The following is a 20,553-nucleotide window of genomic DNA, read 5'->3' on the forward strand; positions in this document are numbered from 1 at the left end:
CTGAGCCACTGACCACCTGCACAGTCTGCCTAGGGACTGTGGCCAAATGACCGTCAATTAAAAGCAGGAACGCTGTGCCGTAAAAGCATAGCTTCTTTTGACATTGACTTTTGAAATTTGACATTGCTTCATAAAAATATGACATGCAGTGTAATGGAGTCAATGCAAAGCAGAGATGGGAATGAGCCATCAGTGGTGGTCAACCAGTGGTCTCTGTTGCAAACGTCAGGAGATGTTGACACTTGTGTAGCGTCCTAAATGATAGAGGAGACCCATTGGTATGGTGCGGACATTCAGGCCCAACAGTGTTTGAGTGGCCAGACGAACCCAGAGTGCTGCTTGACCAGGTAATGACCTTGCTGCTTGACCAGGTAATGGCGGCACCATTAACCACATCTCCATGGGGGTTGCCTGAGTATTGTGACAGATGCCGTGTCATTTGGAATCTCTCGACTAACGAGTCCTCGGCCGACCTTGGCAACGAGGTGCCACCCAGCAGGGACGCTGCGCTGAGCTGGGCTTGTGTCCAGACCAGGCCCAGGCCCTTGGCCAAGAACAAATGAGATTGCATTCAGCTAGCCATCAACATGCCCATCGCCACTGGTCAAACTGCTTTGGGAGCTTTTCATTCCCATCCACTTCACTTAAGAGAGCGTAAAGCAAAGTGATGGGCCAAGGGCATCTCCTCTCTCCTCTCGCCAGAGTCCCTCTGTTCTCACACTGCTGGTCTGTGGCGGGGAGAGTTCAACAGAGACCTTCAGTGGGTCAGCGAGCCACTCTAAGAATAGTGGTGTATTCCTAGTAAAGGCCAGCGCTGTGTCCAGGTCACCCCCCAAGTGTCTGTCTGAGATGTGCAGCCCCTTGCCATGGGGGCGATGGGGCTTTTAGCCCCGGGGTAGTGGGAGGCAGGAAAGACCATGGCATGAGTTGGCCCCCGTACCCCACCCCACCCCTCTAATCTCTGTCTATGGCTTTCTCTGGAAAGGACAGACTGTTAAATAATTCAAAGGAGAACGCTTTAAAGCAATATGTCGTGGGATTCCTGGAACAGCTGTGTTTATTGTTGTGGAAAGGGCTGCTGAATAGTCCCCTGAGTATGATAATATCCAGAAAAAAAGTCCTATCCTCTGCATTGGGTATTAGAAATTAAAGGCATGCTGTCAAAATAAGCAGTCAGTGGCACACAGAGGCTTTATAGAAAAAATGCCAATCTGTGTATGCCCCCACTTTCCCAAAATGCCAATCTGCGTATGCCCCCACTTTCCCAAAATGCCAATCTGCGTATGTCCCCTCTTTTCCAAAATGGGGGCACAATTCAAACAGACAGATCTTATTCAAAACAGAAATGTGCACTGCCAAAGCAAATTAAATTTAGTCCACAAATGTTCCTTTTTACTGTGCCAGGACCAGCTTCATGGCAACTCAGCTTGCGCTACATACATGTGCTCTGATGCTGAGCCTACACATGCTACATACATGTGCTCTGATGCTGAGCCTACACACGCTACATACAGTACATGTGCTCTGATGCTGAGCCTACACACGCTACATACATGTGCTCTGATGCTGAGCCTACACACGCTACATACATGTGCTCTGATGCTGAGTCTACACACGCTACATACATGTGTTCTGATGCTGAGCCTACACACGCTACATACATGTGCTCCGATGCTGAGCCTACACATGCTACATACATGTGCTCTGATGCTGAGCCTACACATGCTACATACATGTGCTTTAAAGCTGAGCCTACACACGCTACATACAGTACATGTGCTCTGATGCTGAGCCTACACATGAGAAAAGGAACAGCCTGAATGAAAGGTAAGGGTATGACTGCAGAGTTGATGGATCACTGGCTATGAAAAAATGTGCTAAAACTATATAACATGCAAACCACCCATCCTGTGCTCGTTCTATACACATTTCAGTTCAAGGAGTCTGGGGACACGCTTGGTTGCATCAGTGCCAACTGCCCTGCCTGCCTGCCCTGCCTGCCTTGGTCTTTGCCTGCCTGCCTGCCTTGGTCTTGCCCTGCCTTGGTCTTGCCCTGCCTGCCTGCCTGCCCTGCCTTGGTCTTGGCCTGCCTGCCCTGCCTTGGTCTGGGCCTGCCTGCCCTGCCTGCCTTGGTCTTGGCCTGCCTGCCCTGCCTGCCTTGGTCTTGCCCTGCCTTGGTCTTGCCCTGCCTTGGTCTTGCCCTGCCTGCCTGCCTTGGTCTTGCCCTGCCTTGGTCTTGCCCTGCCTTGGTCTTGCCCTGCCTGCCTGCCCTGCCTGCCTTGGTCTTGGCCTGCCTGCCTGCCTTGGTCTTGGCCTGCCTGCCCTGCCTGCCTTGGTCTTGGCCTGCCTGCCCTGCCTGCCCTGCCTGCCTTGGTCTTGGCCTGCCTGCCCTGCCTGCCTTGGTCTTGGCCTGCTTCTCTCTCTTTACATTCAGGCAGATGTTTCTCCGCAAGACTGAGCTCTATTCTCAGCATGCTGTTCTCGGGGGACAGGCCTCTTTGCTTCTTAAATAACTTCCACCAGACAATCTGACACAGGGCCATCTGGTGACGCATTGTTTGTCTGTGGTGGCTCAGATTTGCCTTAAGGGCATATGCCCTTTAAATGTGCATTTGTCTCAGGAGTACAGTATATTCTTAGGCCAACTAGCTATCTTATTTTAGGTTAACTGACCCTAATGTATGTGTCTGCCCAAATGATTAATGATTTGAGCCTTCATTAAGGTTACATAACTTTCCATTTCATGGCCTCATCCCATGTGGGCCCTCACCATGCTGCTCCTTGTGGAGGAGAAGTGGCCTCGTTATGCCAGCTGCTGTGCCCGTGGGGATTGACAGGAAGGCTGATGGCACTCTGGAGACAGCCCGGCTAACGAGGCCCCTCCGCAGGCACTGGCCAGCTTAATTAGGCAGATCCAGCGCGTGGGCGGAGGCCCTCAGGAGTCAGCAGGACCATCTGAGCCCTCTCGTCTGCACAGACACACTTCCTGCTCACCACACGCTCTGTCCAGCTAGGATCCCAGGCCCATTTGTCAGCCCTCTATTCTCATTAATACATCATAGACCTCCAGTGGAGCCGTCTGGTAGCCCGGAGCAGCACGGAGCTCTCCACAGTGGCCGGCCAGGCCGCCCCTACTGCGCCAGCGTCCGAGATACACCAGCCTGTTTGTCATGTTAGAGAATCAGAGATGAGCACATTAGATTTGTGCTGATGCCGCTTTTGGCACATCTCACTTGAATGCTTTCCTTACGCTGGGAGACTGACACAGACTTGGCAGATATTCAGTCACAGTCTTTGCATTCAGCAGCCTTATCTGATATTCTTTATATGACAGAAATCCAATTGCCACCAACTCCTCTTGTGATACCAAATGACCACTCTAAGATTCAGCTCAGATAAATGTATTTCTTTACATATCTAAAATATTTTTAAAAATCTAAATATATAAAAAGGATACCTAACAGATGGCAATGGTATTTTAGTTATGGTATATTTTGTATCGTATGCATAGTTTGTATTTTTATGATTGACACGAAGGATAAGGTTTGAGCTAATGATTGTTCCTCTTCTCAGTAGGAGGAGGGCTGTCACAGCACTGTGGCAACAATAGCTTAGCAACAGCGTCACGTTCTTAGCAGAGGTGAGCAGGTGAGAGGAGTACGTGTTGGACCCTGATGACCACTCTCATGAAGTACGTGTTGGACCCTGATGACCACTCTCATGAAGTACGTGTTGGACCCTGATGACCATTCTCATAAAGCCTCTTCTTCTCTTCAGTCTTTTGTACACTGCTTGACTATCGGGGTATGAAGCCTGACAGGTGTCCGAGACAAACTACTTTGAGAAGAAGACTTAGCGAGTTGTTTTGGGGAAATCAAAGCCTGTGACTTCAGAAGATAACATGGTGCACCCCTGCCCCTTGGGCATGTCAGCTTTGGGCGTTCATAACAGAATGAGGCACCACATATTTATTTTTACACAATCACAAACTCACTGAGACAAGTTTGTTACCTTTTCAGATCCTAAATAGAGAAACAAATAACCCTTGTTAGTGTCACTGCCTTCGCCAATCTCCAAAACAATGTAATCTAGGGCAAATATTTGGAAGTATTTTTAGCGGCCTCATGCTGTTTTAAAACATAGCCTCCTTCGAAGTACACATAGTTTTCATCCAAGGCTGAACTGTCAAGACAATCAATGGATCTGATCTTCCGAGTCTGGGAAAAACTAGCATTTCTGGTCAGCTGTCATCTGCTAGACCGCCCTATAGCAGCCTTTATTTTGCATGTGGCTGCGGTTGCTCTCCTTCCTGACAGGTCTCTCTGAGGAGCCATCATCTGGCCGAGCCTGTGTGCGGTGCGCGGTGCGCGGTGGCCGTAAGGGATGTTGTGGACTCACCAGGCGTCGGCCGTGTGCAGCGGGAGCAGCGTGGGGCTCTGGGCATCTCCTCTGAGGCAGTGTCTGGGGTGGGAGTAGAGGCCTGGGCCCAGGGGGCCGGCGCTGCGGACTGGGTCTGGAGCTGGCTCTCCTCCTGCTCAGGGCTCTTCCACTGGACCCTGGCTTGCCGGAGCCAGTGGCCGCCCAGCCCCCACTTCTGCAGGTAGACCCGGCACAGCTCGTAGTTCATGGCTGAGTAATGCAGCAGGTCCAGAGCCAGCAGCACCATGACGAAGAAGCCGTAGATCCACACGCCGATCAAGGCTGTGTAATTGCTGCAAGAGGGAGGCGAGGGAACAGAGTTAACAGAGTTGAAATGAAGCTGCTTTTCTTTTTCTTTCAAAATCCTTCCCTGGAAAATATTTACAGTGCCAATAAACAGACATGGTAGGACAATGAGTAATTATGCAGGAGATTCTTTTTAAAATGCACATATTTCAAACGTAATGTGTTTACCCCATGTTTAGCCTAGCTACTTATTTTATACTCAAAACAGGCACAGTATGTGGGAAAATAATAATATATAATAAATAATAAATTCTATTCTGTCCATTCCTTACTTCACTGTGAGGCATCTAATAAGTCCAGTAGAAGTAAAAGAAGCAAATGTAGTCTGGATTTGTTTGTTTGTTTGTTTATAACTTTATCTGATATTTTAATTCAACAGATAAACAAAACTGTCCGAGTCCAAAGACATGCACATGTCCCATGTTTAACATCCACTTAATTGGCCTTGTGGTTAACTTCTACTAACCAAGAAGGCTCAAGGGGCAACTGCAAAACAACCACAAGGCCGAGTATCAGGAGCACTGGACATGTTAATATTCACTATATCTTCCAGGCTGTGGATTAAGTGCATGTGCACCGTCATATAAGAACACTGAGATGTGCACGGTCATATAAGAACACTGAGATGTGCACTGTCATATTAGAACACTGAGATGTGCACTTTGGTTACGGGGACGCTGGCGAGACACACCGCTCCGTCTGGCATCATGTTTTTGTTTGTTTTTATGTAATGTTCGTAATTTTATGTAATGTCATGTTTATTTTTTGTATTGATTTGTCTAGTTAAATGTTTTCTCTCTTTATTTACGTTATTTTTGATAGTTTTCGTGTTATTCTCTTAGTCCTTTTTACTGCTTTCAAGTCGGCTGATGTTGTTAACGTCTGTCCATTGGGAGCTTGCTATGGCTAGCTTTTGCCCTGGGCCTCTTACATCCTTCACATCCATCTGTGAGCCGGTGCTGCACTTCGCTGTCTGGTCGAGGGGATTTCTCAGGACAGCAGCTGGAGCTACTCTGCGAAAGATCTGCCGAGGCAGCCAAGCTGTTTCTGACCTGTGAGCTGCCATGCCAACTGCCTGGAGTCTGGATTGAGCAGACTAACGTTAACGTTAAGAACTCTGCATTACGGACCAACAAACTGTCGCTGTTATAGCAGCTAAGTCCACCGAGTTGCTGATCTATAAGATCGCCCAGGACTTTCGGACTGGTATGCTTCCAGTGATCTCCAAACTAACAAGGCCTAACGTTCATGTTATCTCCAGACTGCCAGTGAGTGTAAAGAACTTTGTTGGCGTTGCATCGGTTGTGGAGACACAGCTGTGCGCAGTTTCACGCGAGTCATCATTGCCCTTGGACATTTTCAGCCGGTTGGAAATTGGACTAATTTTATTTTTATGTTTTATTTATTTTATTTATTCATTTGTTTGTTGTCTGTCTTGTATGTCTTGGTGTCACGGGTACGCTGGCGACTACGCCGCTCCGTCCGCTATTGTCTTTGTTAGTCTATGGGTGTGTTCGAAACGGGTAAAGTTGCTGCCTTTTAAGATATCTAACTGGGGAGCAAGGCAGCAAGTACGGTTCGAAACCGAAAAAACTAATTCTGCTGCCTTTTAAGATATCTTAGAATTCCCAAATAACGGTCATTTTTGGAGGCAGCATCGATGCACACTCAAGGGGGCAGGCGAATTCCCGGAAGTAGAAGCATCGATGTAGCGGTGGTTATCAACTCTCTGCTAACCCCATAGAACGCCCATTCATTTAGGATTTTTTTGAACTCCCATAACTTCATATAACATATATCATGTGCCGATATTTTAGCTTCTGTGTTATCTACATAAACAATAAAAGGCAAAACAAGACTCGACTACCTCGTACGTAACATTAGGTTCCCGTAAGAAGAATGTTTAGCATGTCCGGTTGAAGGGAAGCTAACGCACTGAAGGGAGATAACCGTTTTGTTTGGATAAGAAGCGTAGTCCAGCCAGCACGGAAACTCGTGAACAAAGCTATGTAGCCTACAATAGCATTGTATGTTAAGGTAAAGCATAGAGGCAAGTAAACCTAATGAAAAACAGTAGTTTTACCGTTAGGTAGTCTAACGATAATCATTTCAGAGGTTTTCGATGGATTGACCGTAGGTCAGAAAAGTGGAAAGAAGATTAGCTTCAATGCTAGAAGCTATAACTTTTTTGTTTTGTTTTACCATGACTGTTTTTGAAGATGATCATGTGTGGTAGTTTCAACATTAACACGACTTGATATCACTTGTGAGGATGATATTAATAATAATACATAAATAAATGTTTAACTTTGATGACTTTGAAGGCGAAGGAAGTGTGAGAAGAATTTCTGTGTATCTATCATATGAGTTACAAGATTCAGTTCGATGGCTGGAGACCTTTCCATAAGGCCTGACACACCTCGGGAATCAGCTTCGCCACTGTACGTGTCCCCAGCATGTAGCTGCAACTGCTTTCTAGGACGTTCCCGTACTCAGGTAGCGCAAAGTGACTGCAAGTCTCTCAGCTATACCAACAGGTGTGCTGTGAGTGTTCTGGTGGATGATAAATGCAGAGATGCGACGAACCAGCTCATCAAACTTTTCAGCAGACATGCAAAAGTATTCGTGGTGCTTCTCCTCATCTAACAGCCGCATCTTTTGCACATAAGTGTTGAACATCCCACCTTCTTCTCTTCTTCATGCGTTGCTCTTCTTCCAACAACAGCAACATACAACACAGCTACTCTTCTTCTTCTTCATAGGTCGACATGTTGACAGTACCACTGCACACCTGCTAAAATGTGAACTGTCTTCCTGCTTTTAACTTCTTCTTTGGTGGGAGTGTCCTACTTTCAGGCTCAACATACTCTGCCCCGCCAACGGGGGGCGGTATCACAGTTCATTCGTAGTGCGCATGCGCTAATCTTGATCGGCTAACGCGCATTCAAGAGATCAAAAACTGGAGTATGCTTCGTGTAAGCGTCAAAAATGACGCACGTCTTGGACACACGCAAATGTGATGCAGGACCATACCAGAGCCTTAACGTCACGAAGTTAAGTGCGAGTCTGCGCAGTACTGTGGGGACCAACTGAAAAATGACTCAGTGCCCTCCCATTGAGAACGACGGAGTCTGTTCGTCCATTTCTTTTACTGTCTATGTGCACACTTCATGCTCCCTCCTACCCATAATCCCTTGGGGCAACGTCTGAAACAGCTGTGAAAGGTAAACAAACATGGCAGATGACATCGGTAATGGCTGCTGAATCTGTTTAAAATGTCATTTGTGTGACCTTATTTTGCTTAGATTTGTAGATTAGAGATGAGAAATAAACAATTTACTATCTGATTATGCCATTGTTGTAACCATTAATAGCGTCTGGTCTGATATATCTGCCGGCCGTAAAACTAATTTATACCGTTAGCCTGCTAGCTTACGTAAGCTAATTTAGTTTAACGTCAGGCCTTTGCTAATGTCATACCGTAGTGTTAACCAAAGATTCTAGAGTGCTACGCTCGTTTTTAAAAGATGCATTTAATCCAAGGTCATGTCTACTGAGACAGCTTTCTATGTAGGGAGGGAGGCAGTAGGCAGCTGTCTCCCGTTTCGAACAGACCCTATGTGTCAATGACAATGTCTTATATGTGGAGCGCTTTGGGTTGCACTCTGTGCATGTTAAATGTGCTATACAAATAAAACTGACTTGACTTGACTTGACTTTAATTTAGTTTAAGACAAACTGCTAAGCAGTAAGAATGACTGATTATACCTCTAGGGATTTTACTAGGCAAAATTAACATCTTCCTTTGTGAATGTATGTGTATGTGTCTATGTTCTGCCATGCCCTAGGGATGCAATAAATTATTTTGACTACATTTTGATCTGCATGAAATGCCTGTTCATTGACTGTTTGGTTAGACAAGAAATCTCATCTTCAGTGTGGCAACTAATAGATTGTAAACACTTTAGTGCAGTCAAATGAAATGACTATGCAGCTAGCATTTAGCAGAGTGATGCTAATAAGCAGCAAAATGTTTCAGAGTCAATTGATATCAGCAATAATAATAGCATTCTGAAATATGGGAATACACCTGACAGCTTCAAATATGTTTGAACTCAACAAGTTAAAGGTGCAGTCAGCGATCCTACACGATTTCAAGCCCATAACATTTTAGTCACATTCAGCAATCACCTCCTCACAATCGCTAGCTGCCGATTCCATGAGTAGACTGTACAAAAAAACGGTCTCAGTAGGCAGCCCAGGCTCCGAAAACTGGAAACAAACAAAGTGGGGGCAGCCTGTCCCCCAAACAAAACCAAAACCCTGTGTGGAGTTTCTCTGGGAATACTGAAGGGAGGATGAGCTACCCCTCTGGTGTGTTTCATTTGGTCCTTGGTTGAAATATAATGTAGGCTACGATGTTTTGAACAAAAATTTAAATAGAAACACAACATAACAAACATAACTTCCTGTGCAATCACTGACTGCGCCTTTAAGTGTGTTTGCTTAGACTTTAGTGTGTGGACTGTCCTTGGCACCACAGAGCTAAGCTGAGTCAATGTGACTTCTGGGCAATTTAACCTGAGGCCAGTGGTAAATATCACAGGCGCAGACCTGCTGACCACCCTCAGGAGAGCATCAGCTCCGCAGCTGGCTCAGCGGGACGCTGGCTTAATGCTTAAGGGCAGAGTGGCCAGCCACAGCCGAGCTCTGAGAGGAGTCGATTAGTGTGGTCCATGTGCGTGTTCCTGCCCAGACGTAGCGCTGCTCTTCTCAGCATGTGTCTGTTGAAGCGAAGGCTATGAAGCCCCAAGCATGTTAAAACTAAAAGCTAAGGAATCAAATGTTTAACTCCTTCATGGCTCAATACTTTGTAGAGGTACTTTATATGGCACGATAACTTACAAAGCAGATGCTCAGCCTATGACAGTTCTGAACTTTCTATGTTTCCCTGTGTAATTGCAGGCAATGCATCAAATTCATCAAAATGCTGGAGGCAGTCTGCCAAGCTTTTTGTTGTATTTTTCCTTATTTATTTTCACGGTTCTCAGTTGACACTCACTTGTGTGTGTAACCGTCTGGGGTTGTTGTCAAGTTGACTTGCATGACGTGCTGGAACTCTGTGTCATTGCAGCAGTACTTGAACGGCGTGTTGTTATGGTAACAGCAGAACATGTAGGTCTTGTTGTCGGAGAGACGCGGGCAGTGGAAGCCGAAGTGGTAGCGCCCCTTGTGGTCAGTGTATGGCTCGCACACCCGGAAGTGTGCTGAGAGAGCTAAAAGAAGTAAAGGAAACTAATTAATTGCAGTAACGAACACAATCCCTCAAATAAGGCTGTGACTTCGTCACACAAACCCACACATTTTGATAGCTGCAGATATCAATATGTTTGAACGAATATGTTCAATATGTTTGCTTTAAATGCCTTCTGTTGTATATCAATATGTTCACAATTGTGTTCAAGGCTCATCTAACCACAGATTTGCCTCTTGGAGGCATAATCGTCTTGCAGGAACCCCGATCCCAGGAAATGATGAGAGATTAATTCTCATTGATTGAAGCCGTGTGAAAATCACTTGGCAGACCAGACGCCTGGAGATGATCACCAATTACCAATCTGTCTGTGAAACGAACCAAGAAATGAATCTGCAAGCGTAACAATGAAATAGACATGGACTAAGACTTCACTGTTGGCTACTGCTGGTGACAAAACGACTGGCACCCTTTCCCAAAGCATCAGGAGCGATAAATAAGAGTGTGGAGATGATTCCTAATGACACAGAGAGGAGCGCTGGCTTGCTCTTCCCTGTATTTCTTCTAATCTGATTGTCCTCTCACTGAACCAAGACAATGGGATCATGGAGAACCATAATGCTTCCTGCAAGATTGTTGAAAGAGAATAATCACATTTGCGTTGATGGTGAGGGTCCACAATGAGTTCTGACTAGACTGAGTGTTTGAGCGACCTGGAGGTCTAATGACATTGAGCTGATATTAGATTGCACCTCAGAGGCTGCGCAGTCTGACTTTTACCCACAATAGAGAACAACAAGGTAGCTTGATGGACACTGCAGCTGATGTTATAGCATTCAGAGCAAAACAACCCAAGCTGATGTTACAGCATTCAGATCAAAACAACCACTCCAAAATTACTGTTGGGGTTCTGCTTCTATCCTCGCTTGGCTCTTAACAGACAAATTTGCCGAAAGAACATTCGGTAATACCCAGGCGTTTCCTGCTGTTATGCCTCACCATTAGAATCCAGATAAGAGTCTGATCTGTGCAAGCCTTCGCCCGCTTACGCACAATTAGCTCGTCTGCTTCTTATGGAGTGACTGATCCACGACACAGGCGCAGTGAGAGGGACAGGCTGTCATTAGCATTTAGATGAGAACGCAGGGAGACCCGTGTGAGATAAGAGGGTGCAGCAGGCACTGCAGGCTCAGAGGATCACCCACTCAAAGGAATGGGGTTTGAAACCTGGTCAATAACAGAGGCAGCTACTGGAGTCAGTGCTACGCAACTCTGGAGGGTGGAAGCACTTCGTACTGCACTAACCCCAGTGCCGGGCGTGTTCTTTCATTTACAGACTACAACATGGGCTTAAATAGCCTAGAGGATGAAAGCACACGCGTAATACAATGATGCATATGTATTACAACAAAATATCTACATATCTATCAATCACAAATATCTGTTTCAAAGACTGAGGGTTGAAACAGTTGCTCTGATGCACAACAAGATTAATAATGTAATGTGCAGGTGCTGCCAACACAGAAATCAAACGGATCCGACATTATTTATCAAGTGTTATTATGTACAAGAGTAAAGAAGCAGAGAGAGAAGGGGAAGGACATCGCTCAAGTGTTTTAATGAGCAACAGCTGCTCCATTCAAAGCAGGATTGTTCCCAGTGCTTCTATGTGGATCTCTTATTGAGCTAATGATTGGCTAGTTTCAGAACTCTTAAAAGAACAGTTTACATCCAGGCCTGCATCTGCTGAATAGCCTGTGCACCAGGTGGATATAATAGGGAGCCCATCATTGAATGTGGTAGAACAGCACTGTAAGGCCATCATCAAAATAATTTGCAGAAAAAACATATAATTCCTTTGATATTACAATGGAAGCTCCATTATAATATCAAAGGAATGACATGGTTTTTCTGTATAATCTTAAATATTTACGTTCCAACATTTGTTGTCTGTAATCAGGAATGTAGGGAAATGCTAGGGGCATAACCTTCCCTCAGAGAGCAGGGATTTTAGAGCCAGATATTTGGCATGAATCTCTGGGAAAGGATTTGTGCTTGTTTTGACTATGGCATAACTATAAACCAGTCCTGCTTGGGGGATTTTAGGTCTTGTCTGAGGTAATGCTTAGGTCTCAGAGGCATCAGCCTTTGAGAGGCTTTTTAAAGCAATTCAATACTGTTTGTTTTACAAGGTTTGCTTTACATTAATCAAATGGTATATGAAATAGCAAAGCTTGGATTTAATGATCCATGCATTAGTTTAACTTTAAATCAGCTCTATTCGACATTAATGCTACTGTTTAGAGACTGTATACACAACATAGACCATGTAAGTGCTTGTAAAGTAACAGTAATTTTCAGGCTAACGCTTCAGACCGGCAGACCTACAGTGCCATCCTCACTGCATTGTGTCCTTCCTCTCCCCTCTGTTGATGAGACACAAGAATCTCCTAAATCATCACAGGCATAAATAATGGAGAGTCCATGTTTTACTTAGCGTGATATTTACTCCTCAGCTGCGGCCCAGTCTGAGTGTACTGGGCAGGAGTCCTGGAAAAGTTAAGTGCTGCTGCTGTAGCTACAAAATGGAGCCGTGCACTTACCTGCCACCTGGGGGGGGCTTTTAGGTTGTCCAAACCGATTGGTACTCAGCTCAAACAGAACTTAAATCCTCAAACTAGCTCTGCGCCACATTAGCTAAACAGAAGACTACTTTATTAAACTGAAAATTGATTCTCATGACTGGTCCTCCTTGAAGTTTGTTGATAGTCTGCATAGCAGGCAAAGGGACCTCATGAGGACTAATCCAATGCTCTGGCCAAAGCTCATCCTGATCTGCACTGTGTGCTGGTGCTGGTGACAGAGAAGACCACACATCCAGCATGCTGTGGTCACAGTGTGGTCAACAACCAATGGCAAAAGCATGGGCGACTGGAGCGATTGGGAGATCCAGTGAAGACCTGACCCAAACTCTGACCTCACCTGCGGAGAACAGCACTGACCCAAACTCTGACCTCACCTGCGGTAGACAGCACTGACCCAAACTCTGAGCTCACCTGCGGTAGACAGCAGAAGAAAGATGACAGCCAGGACATTGAAGGACTGCCGGCTAGTGACGGTCATCTTCTTTCCCCCACACAACAGAGGAGGACGGGAGGGATGGGCTGCTTTAGCTCAACTCCAGCATCTTGCTCGACCTCTGCTTGGCTCCACCCATGGCTGTGGTAGTGAGACGCCAGTCCACCTTGAACAGCAAAGGCCAAAGTTTACGAATGCAGCCAGCACTGTGAGTATACATATAAGGATGGTGGGTTCATGTCGTGTCAATGAAGGGTGATGAAACACAGGTGTGAGTAATGCTTGATTCCAGTGAGGAATTAAAATTCTGTCTGAGTTTCACAAACTATCAGATGCAGCATGGAGCTTAGCAAAGCCTATTTTTGGTCTTTCCAAAGTAGCTCTGATCATTATCTCTGAAGGGGCGACTGTGCCACAGGAGCGCATCCTACACAAACCTTCAGGGAACGAGGGAATGAGTGAACGAGGGAACGAGGGAATGAGGTCTTCAAAGGAGGAGAGATGGAAGGGAAAAGGGGGTGAATTAGAGGTGGCTCACATGTTCCCTTCACTGTCTACAATTACCCATATCTGCACTATTTCTGATAGAGGCGGTTACATGCACTGCCAGCACCACACTGTGCTGCATCTGACTAAATCAAAACAAGTTCTGGTAGAGTAGGCTCCTCCAATCACAACAGGCGTTGTCTTCAATGTGGGTTTCTGCTTGCTTACAGTACTTCCCTTCAGGAGGTAAGCAAGTGCTTTAGCTCTCTAGAGGCTTATGAGTGTGTAGTAGCTTTAGCTGCCTGGGGGCAAGTGAGTGCATGCAGACTTTAGCTGCCTGGGTGCAAGTGAGTGCAAGTGAGTGCATGCAGACTTTAGCTGCCTGGGTGCAAGTGAGTGCATGCAGACTGACAATTCTTTGTTTTTCCTCAAAATGTCTGGGGTTTCCATTAAACAGACATTATTCAGTGCTCATCTGCATAGACTTGGGAGATTCCCTGAAAAGTCTCACATAAGACAGCCTTGCCATGTGTCTTGTGGACTGTTTTTCATAGTGTCTGTGGTAGGATGAGTGATGAGTGCATCTTTTTTTGTGCTGGCATGGCATTGTGAAATATGCAGTCAGGCTGAGGGAGTTGACATCATGAGATTCACTTGCAACCCAGCAAATCCACACACATTCAGACACACATCCTCTCCAACTCACTTGATCTGAAAGGTGACAAATGACTTGAGGAGTCAAGCACAATGCCTTTTAATCAAGTCAAAAACAATTCAAGAGGGCTTGAAATTGCTATGTTTTGCTGGCTTGACATTTTTATTCTGTTATATCACAGACCTACTGTATACCGGTACTATATTGATTCCTGTGGCTTATGTATAGGTATGTATATATATATAAAATTTGTTTTCATGTCGCTGAGATCATCGATCATCATCGTGTTTTATTGATATTTTATGAATTCACCTACAATGATTTGTTAGTGGCCTACACTGGCCTTACATTTTAATTACTATGTATATCGGCTACATTGGAAAAGAGGACTGCCCTCAACTGTATTTCCGAGCATTAAATAAAGGTTGAATGAATGAATGAATGAATGAAAATCTATTTATTATTAACTGATTATACATAATGCATTTACAGGTGTGCATTCTGCCTGGCTATGATTATGTAATTGATGAAACTCAACAAAAGCATAAACAGCCGTAAATAAAGTCAGGATTAAAAGCATAAACAGCCGTAAATAAAGTCAGGATTAAAAGCATAAACAGCCGTAAATAAAGTCAGGATTAAAAGCATAAACAGCCGTAGATAAAGCATTGGGAGACCTAGTTCTGTCAGAGAGGTGCAGCTCAGATGCATATTTTGCTTTTTCACAGATAAAAGAAAAGACTGAAAAAGGAAACAAAGCTTAAACCACTTATGCTAATGACTGTGGCTCTGCTGTCTGAAAACTTGATGTCAAAATCTGACATTAATGCCTCTATAATTTTTCTCCACATCAGTCCTTGCCTTTTTTCTTTACACAAGGATCTGTAATCTGGATTGGTGACCTCTATTTCTAGGACAAGGGAACATTTGTCTGTGGATGATAGTTAAACTTGTGTATGACTTTCATGGGAAGACATCTGTTTAATGTTCATGTTGTAAAGTGGAGTAAAATAGATCATAATAATGAAAACAGAGAACAAACAGAGGAAGTACATGGCTGTTGCCTAGTAACCAGGATGCTCAAACACCAAACAGAGGAAGTACATGGCTGTTGCCTAGTAACCAGGATGCTGGCGTGTCATGCTGCTCTATCTGGCACGTTTAGTTCTTTTGAGATTTCCGTAATTAGGTGAAAGACGTGACGGCTCTTTTTTGTGTCCACATAAAAATTAAATGTACAAATTGATTTTATATGTATACAAATCATATTAAATGACAATACATGACTGCCGATTGGTTTATTATCAGTTTGTAAAGGTTATACGAAGTAGGAGGTACATTAGGAATCCGAACAATGTGGCTGGTTATGACGTGTAACACAAAGTGACAATGTGACTGGTTATGACTTGTAACACAATGTGACAATGTGACTGGTTACGACTTGTACGCCCGTCTTCACCTGTTACGATGCTAGGGTTGGAAACGTTTCCCAATAATGAGATCCCTTCACAAAGTAAAATGAAGTCTGCAAACAAGGATATTAGTGCTATGTTGCTTAGATCACATGCTCAAAGGTTAGAGTAGACACACATTTTCCATGGATGAAAGGCAGGTAGTGTTCTTAAATGTTTAAACTTGTGTTAATAATATGGTGATGGACTGGTGCCCCAGGCCTACTCTGTTAATAATATGGTGATGGACTGATGCCCTAACTACTCTGTGAGAGATGCGCTGCTGGACTGGTGCCCTAACTACTCTGTGAGAGATGCGCTGCTCTCACAATCTCACGGAGCTGCTGCTGGGCAAACACGGAGCTGCCATGCTAATGGCTAATGCTAGCTAGATTGAGAGCTTGCTCATGAACTCTGGGCCGGTAACAAACCATGAGTGACCTGTCACTGTCGGGGATCCACTGAGCTGCTGATCTGCAAGTTGAAATTGCAACATCTGCTCCAAGAGATCGCTCGACTTCACTTACTGATCTGTGGGCCCAGAGCTCTCCAAGAGGCCGCTCACGACTTCACTTACTGATCTGTGGGCCCAAAGCTCTCCAAGAGCCAGCAAGGCTACAGTGTTCAATGACACCATGCTATGCACTGTTCATGCTAGTCACCATCGTTGCCCATGGACATTCCAGCTGGTTTTTAACCAATTAAATAATTCAACTTGTTATGCCATGTTATGCTCTCTGTGCAAAGTGCTTTGTGAAAAATGTGCTACAAAATATAAACACATAAGCCTTAGACACTGAAGCCCTCCAGGATGGAGTCAGATGATACACACATGCTATGGATGTCCAGGAGGGAGTCAGATGATACACACATGCTATGGATGTCCAGGAGGGAGTCAGATGATACACACATGCTATGGATGTCCAGGAGGGAGTCAGATGATACACACATGCTATGGATGTCCAGCACGGAGTCAGATGATACACACATGCTATGGATGTCCAGCACGGAGTCAGATGATACACACATGCTATGGATGTCCAGCACGGAGTCAGATGATACACACATGCTATGGATGTCCAGCACGGAGTCAGATGATACACACATGCTATGGATGTCCAGCACGGAGTCAGATGATACACACATGCTATGGATGTCCAGCACGGAGTCAGATGATACACACATGCTATGGATGTCCAGCACGGAGTCAGATGATACACACATGCTATGGATGTCCAGGACGGAGTCAGATGATACACACATGCTATGGATGTCCAGGACGGAGTCAGATGATACACACATGCTATTGATGTTTTTATGCCCCCCAAGAGGGAGTCAGATGGATGGAATAGTCCAGTGTGGCTCTGCCCTAGATTCTGGTGTTATTGTCTGATTGTTGGTAAATAAATGACGTTGCAGCAGCTCAGCCCAAGACATCCATCATGATGCATCTCTGTCAGTCATCTCCTCCAAGAGGAGAGTGTGCAGGGCTACAATATTCACCTCCAGACAAGGGACAAGGACACTCTAACTAACATACATTTCTTGTATTTGACGAGTGGGAGTTCGCCACCCCCTCAAAAAGACGCTACTCGATCACTGTCAGTGTGCTTCATGCTGACGTGACGTGATCTGTCCCTGAGATCTGTATGAAAACTCTGGACAAAGTGTTTTGTCTTTTTACAGCTTCACAAAACTCCGATGGCGGTGATCTGTGAGATTGAGAGCCATCACTTGATTAACATTCTGATGTGACGACAGCCTTTGGGCATACAGTGTGTAAGGGGGAGGGTGGGGGCTCTTAATGACTTTAATGAGAGTCCTCCGCTGACTTTCTGTGCTCTAGTGTGTCTGAAATGGCCTCAGCCTGCTGGGGACCGCGGTGTGTGTGTGTGTGTGTGTGTGTGGGGGGGGGGGGGGGGTCTGATCTACTTGATATAAGGAGGGCTGTACATCACGACATGGAAACAAAACAACTTGCGTTTGTTTGTCTCAGCTTTTCCTAGCTGCTGTGTAGCTCATTCACGTACTGTATGCCCTCCTGCTACGTAAACCAATTCAATTCTACTCGGGGTGAGGAGGGTGGGGGGTACTTAATTGTAATGAGAAAAATGAACAGTGCAATCCATATAAGTCCTCCTTATTTAATGAGACAATCCTTCACTCTCATAACATCATAACAGCTTCTCACTGTATCAGCAAAGAGGGAGGCAGAGATCATATGACTACTGCAAAACCGGCCTTGTTGCCTATAATACACTGTTGCAATACTGCCAGCCAACGCTCGGTTAATAGATGGCATGGTGGCTCTCTATTACCACTGACATTTTAACGGCAAATCTCAAATGTGTCTTCAAAGAGCTTCATAATTCGACAGAATCTAGTGATTTCTGAAATAATGAGTTATTCTCTTGATCTGTGCAGATAAAGTGTCACAACGTTAGGACTAGCTGAGAGCCTTTGCAATGTTTGAATCCTTTCTAAAAGAACATGATCAAATCTGGTGGCCAACTAGTCATGAGGCGCTACTGTACTGTGGTGTTTCCTTGGAAACCTCATGTCACAAAATTGTCAAAATATCTTGCCTTAGTTTGCAGTAAGTAGCAATTAACATATGTGAATATGTCTCTTGTGGGAAAAACAGTTTGAACACAGCAGGGTTGCTGCATACTCTATATAGAGAGTGTTGCAAAATATGATCCTCTTTTTGTCGCTGTCGGCAACTCCTGTTTTCCTTTTCAGTGCTTTGTTAAGCTGACAACATCAGCGGAAACAGCAATCAGCCAGGACTATGCTGGGGCCTCTCTTTTCTCTTTTTGCTAGCTCAGAGTAAAACACTGTTTAATACATAAGAACAAATACAGCAGGTGACCACCCAGCATCGCAATTGGAAAGTCACAGTATTAGGTAATAACTTTTGCTGTTTTGTGCTGTTTTCAGCCAATTGTGATTTCATTTAACTGCATTATCACTGATTAATTCACATTATTCGGCATACATGAACACATGATCAGGGCCTTAACTCCGTCTGCATACATGAACACATGATCAGGGCCTTAACTCCGTCTGCATACATGAACACATGATCAGGGCCTTAACTCCGTCTGCATACATGAACACATGATCAGGGCCTTAACTCCGTCTGCATACATGAACACATGATCAGGGCCTTAACTCCGTCTGCATACATGAACACATGATCAGGGCCTTAACTCCGTCTGCATACATGAACACATGATCAGGGGGGGCAGCCGTGGCCTACTGGTTAGCACTTCGGACTTGTAACCGGAGGGTTACCGGTTCGAACCCCGACCAGTAGGCACGGCTGACGTGCCCTTGAGCAAGGCACCTAACCCCTAACTGCTCCCCGAGCGCCGCTGTTGTTGCAGGCAGCTCACTGCACCGGGATTAGTGTGTGCTTCACCTCACTGTGTGCTGAGTGTGTTTCACTAATTCACGGATTGGGATAAATGCAGAGACCAAATTTCTCTCACGGGATCAAAAGAGTATATATACTTATACTATAACTCCATCTGTACATGAACACATGATCAGGGGCCTTAACTCCATCTGCATACATGAACACATGATCAGGGGCCTTAACTCCATCTGTACATGTACACATGATCAGGGCTATACCTTAGAACAGCCAGGGGGCTTAAGCTAAGCTGCTATGAACTCTTTTCTGACAGAGAATTAAGGCACTTCTGCCTCTCTGTAAAAGTACTTTTTCAAAGGGATAAAAAATATGCATGTGGTTGAATAGTTTCTAACGAGCCTACCACTGTAGTCTAATATATTGAATTCATTATGGGATCAAGGGTTCAAAGTGGGTCAGGGACCAGAATGTATTATATTACAACATTATATAAGTTAGAACACAACTCTAGTCTAACCCATGTGAGACATGGATATAAAAGACCATGGCATGCAGAATTATCCAGCTGTAACCACAGAGTCCATTATTGTCCCTTATAAATACCCCAAAAAATGAATGAATGTCGTGTGGAAGATGCAATGGTAAGCACATCTTCCTCAGTCTCCCAGAGAACATGAGTCTTTAGAGCACATGAGTCTTTAGAACACATGAGTCTTTAGAGAACATGAGTCTTTAGAGCACATGCGTCTTTAGTCTTTAGAGCACATGCGTCTTTAGAACACATGAGTCTTTAGAACACATGACTCTTTAGAGCACATGAGTCTTTAGAACACATGAGCCTTTAGAGTCTTTAGAACACATGAGTCTTTAGAACATGAGTCTTTAGAGCACACAAGTCTTTAGAAGACATGAGTCTTTAGAGCACATGAGTCTTTAGTACACATGAGTCTTTAGAACACACAAGTCTTTAGAACACATGAGTTTTTAGAACACGAGTCTTTAGAACATGAGTCTTTAGAACACATGAGTCTTTATAGCACATGAGTCTTTATAGCACATGAGTCTTTAGAACACATGAGTCTTTAGAGTCTTTAGAACGCATAAGTCTTTAGAACACATGAGTCTTTAGAGCACATGCTCAGGTACTGTGTATGACTGTGACAGAAAATATCACAAAGCTCATCTCCCCCAGTGGTCCCAAGTGCCATCAGACACATAATACTGCCTATTCACCAAATGCATTAACTCTGTATATGTTCTATATAAAGTCTGTCTAACAAATGGCAGGTGTCTGAAGGGAACATTGATGTTTTCTTAGTTATGGTCCACTTGGCACTGCATTAGCTTATGTGCATCGTCCCGGTGGATACTAGTTGCCTTTTCTGTTGTGCGAAACAGATGATGCACTAAATGCACTTACTGTACTAATGGAGATGACGGAACACTAATTGTGACAGGAAATGGCAAAAATTGATTTTCTTCCTGGCCAAGCCATTTTGACTCCACTGAGTCCAATAATGATGGC

At 44.8% G+C, this 20,553-nt stretch overlaps 1 protein-coding gene across 1 annotated transcript in view; it reads right to left on the bottom strand.

The window, feature by feature from the left end:
- Positions 1-4,394: 4,394 nt before the first annotated feature.
- Positions 4,395-20,553, bottom strand: part of shisal1b (shisa like 1b) — a 101,252-nt gene continuing 85,093 nt past the window's right edge. The window contains 4 exon segments of the mRNA XM_042109495.1: positions 4,395-4,499; positions 4,502-4,712; positions 9,788-10,001; positions 13,036-13,223. Coding sequence (XP_041965429.1) covers positions 4,395-4,499; positions 4,502-4,712; positions 9,788-10,001; positions 13,036-13,102 — 597 coding nt within the window. The 5' untranslated portion in view covers positions 13,103-13,223.

This window comes from Alosa sapidissima, chromosome 11 (assembly GCF_018492685.1).
Source record: "Alosa sapidissima isolate fAloSap1 chromosome 11, fAloSap1.pri, whole genome shotgun sequence".
Lineage (NCBI taxonomy): Eukaryota > Metazoa > Chordata > Actinopteri > Clupeiformes > Clupeidae > Alosa > Alosa sapidissima.